This window comes from Lepisosteus platostomus, chromosome 14 (genome assembly GCF_059453375.1).
Source record: "Lepisosteus platostomus isolate fLepPlt1 chromosome 14, fLepPlt1.hap1, whole genome shotgun sequence".
Taxonomy (NCBI): domain Eukaryota; kingdom Metazoa; phylum Chordata; class Actinopteri; order Semionotiformes; family Lepisosteidae; genus Lepisosteus; species Lepisosteus platostomus.
Window position 1 is genome coordinate 1,674,619 of NC_142624.1, and position 9,282 is coordinate 1,683,900.

The 9,282-nt window shown below is 56.4% G+C and overlaps 1 protein-coding gene across 2 annotated transcripts; it reads right to left on the reverse strand.

Annotated features, from left to right (window-relative positions):
* Positions 1-1,151: 1,151 nt before the first annotated feature.
* On the reverse strand, positions 1,152-5,782 carry pdap1a (pdgfa associated protein 1a). Of its 2 annotated transcripts, none has more exons than XM_088607161.1 (6): positions 5,570-5,782; positions 5,023-5,105; positions 4,223-4,294; positions 3,496-3,620; positions 3,018-3,169; positions 1,152-2,295 (listed from the first exon to the last, which is right to left on the reverse strand). In XM_088607161.1, exons 1-6 carry the CDS (start codon positions 5,580-5,582, stop codon positions 2,261-2,263), a joined length of 480 nt encoding a protein of 159 aa, XP_088463287.1. In that variant the 5' UTR covers positions 5,583-5,782; the 3' UTR covers positions 1,152-2,260. The 2 variants fall into 2 exon arrangements, with proteins under 2 accessions (XP_088463287.1, XP_088463288.1); XM_088607162.1 differs by having other exon boundaries at positions 3,496-3,617; positions 5,570-5,781.
* Positions 5,783-9,282: the final 3,500 nt, after the last annotated feature.

Here is a 9,282-nt window from a genome sequence, read left to right on the forward strand (position 1 = left end):
ATAGGTCCGCCCCCACACCCCTCAGAGCAGGTCCTGTAGGCCCTATAGCTCCGCCCCCACACCCCTCAGAGCAGATCCTGTAGGCCCTATAGCTCCACCCCTCAGGGCAGGTCCTGTAGGCCCTATAGCTCCACCCCTCAGGGCAGGTCCTGTAGGCCCTATAGCTCCACCCCTCAGGGCAGGTCCTGTAGGTGCCCAGACTGCGTCTGAGGAATCGCACTCAGTCTTGGCAACAGGCTTCAGCCACCCGGCTCTCACAGGCAGCTCTTCCTCCTTCTCGGCAGACAGCAGGCCGCAGGAGGACGGGACTTGAGAAAAGGGGAAACGGGAGCAGCTCGCTTCCAGCCCCCCCCGACCCCCCCGGACCACAGGCCCTGCGGCAACTGCAGCGCTGCTCGGAGAGGCCCAGCGACGCGCGCGCACCAGAGGCGAGAGCGTCTGCATCACGCAAGGGAAAACTTCCCCAAGCGAAGGGCGTGTTGCAATTGTCAGCGACTTGCACAACGGCTTCCCAGCCCACCTGACGGACCCCCGCCAGCTCCAGACACTCCAGCTTTGCGCCGCTTAAGCCAAACTCTGCACCAGTTTACCAAGTGGGGAATAAAACACAGGCCTGAAAACCGGCCCCTCGGTCATTAGGCAGACAAGCCTCACCCCTTCTTTTTCATTGAAATAGAAATAGGGAACGAGCAGAACGGGGGTCCGGCCCTTAACTGCCGGAGGGACCAACATCCCCCGACTTCAGTCCCTTGCTGCATAACTGAAATACCTCAAGCCCAGCGCCACGGTGTTTAAAAATAACTTCTCGCAAACCAAACCATTTGGTTTATCAAGTCTCAAAGATGTAATAAACCCCCCTCTTTGCAAACCTGTTTAACTAGAAGCCCATTCCAGACCCTCCAGAGGCCTGGAAGACCAACTCCTGCTTCCGCAGTTGAGGAACTCCTGTTCTGTGACTGTACGGTGCCACCTGGTGGACAAACTCAAAACTGCACCCACTTAAGCACAGGTGCAATTAACTTGATTATTGCACAGACCCACACAGACACTCCCTCCACTCTCTGGGCTGCACAGTAAAGACAGGAAGCCGCAGAAGAGGTGGAGGCATAGGATAAACCCAAGAATTAGATATCAATTAAATAAAAGCAGCATTCTCAGTTATTTTTTATTATTCTCTTTACACAAGAAACCCCCCCCGCTGCCCGTCTCAGTCAGTTAAAAAGTCCAACACAATGCAAAACCAGTTTCTCAGATGGCTTGTATTAAGTTAAATATTCAGTCTTGAAAAGAGAAAGCCGCTTAAAGTTACATTAAAATACAGGTCTTCCGTTGGCATCAGAGTGGAGCTCGATCCCCGGTGCAGGAGCAGCTGAATCCCCCGGGATGACTGTGTGGGACGCGCCGCGGACAGGGGGCGGTAATACTGCAGGGGGTCAAGGAAGCTGGCCGGGGTCAAACGGCTCTCCCCATGACAGACCGGACCCCCCCCCTCCCACCCCCGGACTGTACAGCAGTGAGAGTTGGACCAGACCCCCCAGCCCCCCCAGTGACCCCCCGCCGCGGGTCAGGCAGAGACACCGCGACTCACCGCCGCGCAGAGCCGTCGGCCCCGGACTGCCACCAGCTGGCGCCGGGCCCCGCCGTCCCGGGAGCCGGAGGAATCCCAGCCGGCCGCGCGAGGGGGAGATTCCGGAAGGGCCAGGGGCCGCCGGAGACCAGATTTCCCACCAGGACATGGCGGCCCCCCGCCTCCCACCCGCCCAGCTCTCCCGGCGGAGACCCCGCCCCCCACGCCGGGGTCGGGAGGAAGGGGTCGGCGGTGAAGTCGGATCGCGGCGCTGGCTCCCCTTGGTCCCGGTCCCGGCTGTCCCCAGGGACAGTCGCCCCCCCCACACCCCCAGACCCTCCCCCCACAGATGTAAACCATTAAAAACTCTGGAAGAAACTGGGAATGAACACACTTCCAGCAGCAGTAACTGAAGAGGAGCTGGTGGTGTGCGTGGGGGGGGGAGGGGAGGGGAGAGGGGGGTCACTCTCTAGTCTCCGGGATTGAACAGCACAGGGGGTGTCCTTCCTCTCTTCCTCCTCTCCCCAAGTCACCCCGGTCCCTCCACACAAAGCACCCCCCCACACCCAGCCTGCCAGAGGAAAGTGAAGGGGGGGGTGGGCAGACTGTGGACACCCCGAGCCTTACCCTCCCACCCCCCCACCCACCGGTCCATCACACCACCCCCAAATTCCCCGTCGCAGTGGGGGGGCCCTAGCGCTTGGACTTGGCTTCGGCCTCTTCTTTCACTGAAACAGAGAAGCGGGAGAGAGAGAGAGCCACAGAGGCGCATGAGTGAGGCGGGGACAGGGCTCCCACAAACCTGCCGGACCGAGACCCGCAGATCAGAGACCAGATCAGAACCAGAACAGAGCCAGCAAGCCAGCCGGGCCCGGGTCCAGAGAGAGAGCCGGCAGAACCGGCCAGCAACAGCACAGAGCGCTTGCAGACTCCATTATGGCTCCCTGACAGATTTTGGGGTACACACCGATCCCCCTTTAAGCCCTGGCCCAGGAGAACCACAGCAGTAAGTGGGTTTTCTCCCAGCTCCACCGAAGTGGTCTTCACAGGATCGATGAGTGGACTGACCGTCCCTAATCGACATGCCTCGCAGGCCGGCGCTTCCCGGTCGCTGAAGGAGACCCCGGCGGCTCTCCGCAGGTCGGACGGTTATTCCCAAATCAAAGCACTCACTATTCCCTGGGCCTCTGAGACGGTCAAGCCTTCCTTCAGAAGAATCGACAGGGGAAAGAGGACACCAGCGGAAACGGTGCGGAAGCGCATTTAAAACTGGGGGCAGGTCCTTTGCGCAAAGGGTGGCAGGGGCGTGGAACGGGCCGCCCAGCAGAAGCCGATAGCCCGGCTTCTGTCAGCCGAGACGAGACCCTGGGATCAATTAGCTACTAACGAGCCAGCAGGCTGGAGGGGCGCGTGCACGGCGTGCCGAAGGAACACGGAGCCCGCGTCTCACCTTTCCTGAGCTCCTCCCTCTTGCGGGCGGCCTCCTCCCGCTGCTTCTTGATGATGGCCAGCCGGGCGAGGTCGGCCCTGGCCTGCTCCGTCTTGCCCTCCAGGTGCAGCTTCATGTACCGCTCCTTCGCCTTCTGCTTCTCGATCTCCTCCCTGAAAACACCGCAAAGGAGACGTTCCAGGCGCGGCCCCGACTGAACGCCGGCGGGTACGCTCCTCCAACGGGTGGGGGGGTCTGGAACAAGCCGCCCAGTTGAAGCCGATACCCCGGCTCCTCTCCAGAAACAACTGGGTGAGCTCCTCCAGTCAGGACAGGAGGCCCTTCTTTACACAGAGGGTGGTGGGGGTGGGGGACAGGCTGCCCAACCATGCCTGAAGACAGGCAGTACTGTGTGTGTGTGTGTGTGTGTGTGTGTGTGTGTGTGTGTGTGTGTGTGGTTGAGAAACCGGGTCTCTCGGGCCTCTGCTCCGGTCCTCACCTCTCTCTGCGAGACAGCTCTTTGGGCACGGAGACGTCAATTTCAGCCACCTTCTTGCTCTTCTGGGTGACTCTGTTGGGGTTCTCGATCTCGATCAGCCCCTCCACGCCCTTCTTCTTCTGCTGCTGTTCCGAACGGGGTCGGGGGGGGGGGAACAGGGAGAAAAATGACCAAGATCAGATCACTTTATTAACCCTTTACAATTTCTTGCGTTAGGAATGTGTCTTTTCCCAGACCCCAGCTTGCTCTCCATGAGACACACAGACAGGGAGAGAAGCTGGGGGTCAGAGCGCAGGGTCAGTTGGGGTGAAGGGCCTTGCTCAGGGGCCCAACGGAGTAGGATGCACCTGCCACTGCCGCTGTAGACACCGTCTCAGGAATATCCCCCAACACCGGCGACGTGGATACGGCCCGGGGTTTTATACACACTGGCGTAAGGGTGACCGGCCAGCACATGGCGCCCTGGCCGCGAGAACAGGGTGGGGCCTGCCAGAGAAGCAGACAGCGGACCCCCCTCCAGGGGCAGGGAGCTCTGCCGTGAAACCATCGGAAATATCCCGACCGCTCAACGGTGTCCACGAGCTCAAGCCAAACACACGGATTCGGGATCAGCGACGGGCCGGGAAAGAGCCAGCCCCCTCCTCCACCGACGCGCCGTGGGCCGAGCGGACCGCAGGCAGCCGAGAGACCCCCACAGCCCCGCTCGAAACAGCCCCCTGCCACTCACGTCGTAGTCCTCGTCGCTGCTCTCCTCCTCAGACCCCGACGGGCTCTCCGGGGCCGCCCCTCCGTTCTCCTCCTGCCCGGAGAGAGACGGCCGTTAAACAGGACCGAAGAAAACACAGCCCAGGGGAGAAAACAGCCTCATCGTCCCTCCTCTCCTCACCACGAGGACCGCTGCTGTACCAGGCGGCACCGGCGCTGACCACTGCAGCTGACCCGGTGCAGAGAGGGCTCAGGGGTTCTGGAGTCAGGGGGGACTGCAGGAGGTGTCGCTGGGCCGGGGGGTTCTGGAGTCAGGGGGGGACAGTGGGAGGTGTCGCTGGGCCGGGGGGTTCTGGAGTCAGGGGGGGGACAGTGTGGTGTCACTGGGCCGGGGGGGTTCTGGAGTCAGCGGGGACAGTGTGGTGTCACTGTGCCGGGGGGTTCTGGAGTCAGCGGGGACAGTGTGGCATCACTGGGCCGGGGGGGTTCTGGAGTCAGGGGGGACAGTGGGAGGTGTCGCTGGGCCGGGGGGTTCTGGAGTCAGCGGGGACAGTGGGAGGTGTCGCTGGGCCGGGGGGTTCTGGAGTCAGGGGGGACAGTGGGAGGTGTCGCTGGGCCGGGGGGTTCTGGAGTCAGGGGGGACTGCAGGGGGTGTTGTGGGCCGGGGGGGGTCTGGAGTGTCACTGGGCCAGGGGGGTTATGGAGTCAGCGGGGACAGTGTGGTGTCACTGGGCCGGGGGGGTTCTGGAGTCAGCGGGGACAGTGGGAGGTGTCACTGGGCCGGGGGCTCCGGCTGTGAACTGGGGGAGACCACAAGCTCACCTTCTCCCTCTCCAGCCGCATCTGTCTGTCGATCTCCTCCGGGTTACTGAACTGCTTCCCGCGGCCCTTGTGTCCCTTCTTCCCTGGAGCAGAGAGGAGGACGGAGAGAGGGAGAGGGAGAGGGAGGACAGAGAGAGGGAGAGGGAGGACGGTAAACGCGAAGTCTGGGAGCACATGGGGCCGCAGCAGCCGGGACGACCGCGACACCAGGAGCTGAGCCGCCGCAGGAACGCGGGGCAGCCTTGGACCAGTACTGGCTGACCCACGGGCCGCCGGACCCGGAAAGCGAACCAGCCTGCAGATGCTACAGCGAGCTGCGCCATGCTGGCGGTCCCGGTCCCGGTCCCGGTCCATAGCTTCACCCCTCTCACCGAGCACGCCCGCCCGCCCGCAGCCGGGTCCCTCGCCGCTACGGCATCAGGCATGTCGGAGGACACCCCACGCTTGCGGGCTGAACCAGACTAACGAGCACTTTCCTGTCAGGAGCCTCGGCAGCTGCCTCACCAGGATGAGCCTACCCTAAACCCGACAGCCTACTGTAACCTACCTCCTCTGGGCATGACGCCGTCTAAGGCGTGGCGGATAAGGCCTCACAAAGCAGAGAAAAGAAACGAAACCAAAACGTCTCTAACGGCCGTTATGTTGCTTCAAACACAATCTTTTCTCTTCTTGATTTTTTTTCTTCTTCCTAGGAAAGGCCTCACGCTCTCCTGCCTCCCGCGTCGCTCGGGTTTCTCTCCCTCTGTGTAAAGAAACTAAAAAAAAACCGGGGAGGCGGGACGGGAAGTGCGAAAGTGGACCAATGGCGAGCCTTAAAGGGAGATTGACACAGAGTGTATCCATTCTGAGAATGTGACGGGCCGCAGGCTGGGGGTTGATGGAGTGTGACAACAGCCAATAGAAAAGCAGTTCCCGTGAAGGGGAGCGGGACTTCCGGCAGCGGTAATGACAAGCACGTTTTCGTACGCCCCGCCCACTTAGACATCCCGGCGAGTCCTTTGGAGGAAAGCAGTACCGTATAATACTGCACGAAGCGCAAAAATATGTGCACAATCACAACATAAATGAATGATACTTATAGGACTTTCTGTTTCTGTGCTGGAAAGCAAGTGGAATGCTTCTGGTGTGGATAAGTAGAAACGGCTTTTTGTCTACAGCTAAGAAACACCGCTTATACTCGTAAAGTTTGGCGCTCCTTTTTCTTAATCATACGGTAATTATACTATTGCATCATTTTTCTCCATTGAAAAATAAAATTCTGCGCACAGGCTTGTTGCCAGTCCCAGGCTGCGCGAGTGACGTGTTAAAGCAGTAGGCGTGTGCTCCTGGCGCCGGCTGGAGACGCAACTGCGTGGACAGCCCCCGTGACCTCTGGTGAAGTGGGCAGCACCGTGCCGTCTTCATCACGGCGCGGGGTGGAGCGTCTGCTCGGTTCGGCCAGTTCGCGCTGGGCTCCGGTTGATATGAGTGTCGTGAGCTCTCCGTGCGAGCGAACCGGCAGAGGAGAGGCGAGGGAACAGAGAAGCCATGAGAGAGATCGGGCGGCGGAGCAGAAGACGGGAGAGGGCTTCACTGTGAACGGATGGGTGGAACAGCATCGTATTTAACAGAACCGACCTGTACAGAGACAGTAATGCACCAGACATCAAAACACATCGACTGGGAGGTTTATTACTAATAAAAATACAAACAGTAATAAAGAGACAGGACAACGTCTCATGCAATGTATAATGCATCACTGCAGTTTAAGAAAATGATTCAAATAACTCGCAGAATTGACTAAAAACAGTTTAAACTTTTGGAAGAACTCGACCTCCTGACTGGCATCTACAATAATCATAGTAACCTGTACAGGTCATGGGGATCCCCTCCACCCCCAGCACCAGTGTGCAGCCCCACCTGGATGATGCGCCAGTACACTCCCCACACACCAGCTCTCAGGAGGTACTTCTTTACACAAAGGGTGGAGGGTGCCTGGAACAAGCTAGCCAGCCATGCTGTTGAAGCTGATACCTTGGCTTGTGTGTGGGGTACCTGCACTGCGTACAGACAGGGGCAACTATAACTATAACAACGAGCTGTTCAACAGCTGGCTCTCACTCTGAAGCACCAGGCTGACGATGAACAGGAGCTGAAGAGAGAGTTTGATTCTGTTTGGGTGGAATGGGTTTCAGGCCTGACAGCAGACACACCTGTAATGAAGGAATGTGATATAGAGGAGGATGTGATACGAATCCTCTCCTCGTACTTTGAAAGCAAATTTGTTCATTGTAGCAAAAACCAAGGAAATTCTAAACAAATGTGCCACTTGGCAGAATATTCCACCTGCGTTAAAGTGACCAAATACATGTTTGGTTTAGTTAAGAGCAATTTAAACTCTGAACATCATGACTCAATTAGAGCCTTAACACAGACCACATTCACAGAGACTCAAGACTACATTAAGAAAAAGCAAGTAGCTAAAGTGGACTACAGTGACAGCTACATGCATGAAATAATCAGTATATTACTGGTGTGTGTCACAGAATATGAATCCCAGCACAAATCATTTGAATTTAAAACTGAATTCAAAGTGGATCTGTGCCTGTTTGTGTGTGACATTGCAGTACAGGAGTTCACTGAGCTTCACAGAGCACAAACGTACTAGCCTGTGACTTTTCACAGCAAGATCTCCTGCTGCTCAATATTGTTGATCACAGGTGTTAATCTGGAATATTTGCCAAAGTCGTGTTCGTTGCTTAAAATGTCAGTGCAGCTACAAAAGCCACGCTTGTCACGCTTCCTGATGAAAGTTACTGCAGCAGTAAGAGGTTCCTCTTGAAGCTCAGTCTATAAAACACAGCCAGTCGCTGCTGTTCAGCTCCCTTATTAGTGTTCATGACAGAGGCAGGAAGGAAGAGGGGCAGGGAGTGTAGCAGAATCCCACCCTCCCTTTGGGATGAAGCAATAGGAACAGGTCTGTACGAGCTTCTTCAGCTGGGGTGTCAGTGACAGAGAAGGACAGAGAAACTAAGGTTGCTGCTGGAAGAGGTGGTAGTGGGGCCAGCAGGGGGTGCTCACCCTGTGGTCCATGTGGGTCCTAATGCCCCAGTATAGTGACGGGGACACTACACTGTAAACAGGCGCCATCCTTCGGATGAGATGTTAAACTGAGGTCCTGACTCTCTGTGGTCATTAAAAATCCCAGGGCGCTTCTCGAAAAAGAGTAGGGGTGTACCCCGGTGTCCTGGCCAACTTTCCCATTGGTCCTTACCAATCATGGCCTCCTAATAACCCCCCTCTTTGAACTGGCTCCATCACTCTGCTCTCCTCCCCAATGAGAGCTGGTGTGTGGGGAGCGTTCTGGTGCACTATGGCTGCCGTCGCATCATCCAGGTGGGGCTGCACATTGGTGGTGGTGGAGGGGATCCCCATTACCCGTAAAGCGCTTTGAGTGGAGTGTCCAGAAAAGCGCTATATAAGTGTAAGCAATTATTAATAATATGGATACGAACAATATGTAATTTTCTGCAGCACACCCTTCTCTTGTCCACTAGGGGGCAGGCCCGGTGCTCGACATTGTCTCCGCTTGATCCGAGCGCTCGGTGCGGAGCCGCCGGCGAGATCTTCTCGTCAATGAACAACTTTCACCTCAGGAATGGCTTCACGCCAGGTGACTTGTTTTGGCGAATATTGTTATCTTTGAAAATATATAGCTTCGGCATAGAGTAATGAAAGTTCAAAAGCGTGCGGCCTTAATCCGAGAGAATTTGTAAATAAAATAATCTCAACATTTAGGAGCTTTTATCGCTTTAATGGGCCTGCAAACCCGTTTCTTTGCTATAAGACCTCGTGTTAACGATATTCCACCAGTATTAATATAGTACCACTTGGAATGGAGTACATGAAGTAAGAGTTTTGTTTTCCTACAACTAGAATAGTTTTTGCAGCAGATAGCTTCTTGTAAGCTAGCGGTAATGAGCAAATATAATCGTTAATATCTAATTTCTTGCCCCGTAATCAGGAAAAAAAAATCCAGATTTTGTTTTTAAACAGCCCGAAGAAAGATGGGGCCTGGAAACGGACACATATACTTTCAGTTTCGACGCTTCTGTGACCGCTGTGTCTGCAGGTGAGAAATCGTTAGCTCATGAACTGGCTCATGAAACCAGTTGACAAATGTAAACAGAATGCAGAAGGAGGGGTCAGGGTCAGTCTCGATAGAAAGAAGCGCTAAAACTATGGAACAACAACTCTTTCTCCTCCTCTTGCCCATCGTAG

Coding starts and splice junctions, on each gene's coding strand:
- pdap1a (XM_088607161.1), bottom strand. Junction 4,295..5,022: donor TGCGGCTGGAGAGGGAGAAG/GTGAGCTTGTGG, acceptor CTCTCCGGGCAG/GAGGAGAACGGAGGGGCGGC. Junction 3,170..3,495: donor GAGCTGTCTCGCAGAGAGAG/GTGAGGACCGGA, acceptor CGGTGTTTTCAG/GGAGGAGATCGAGAAGCAGA.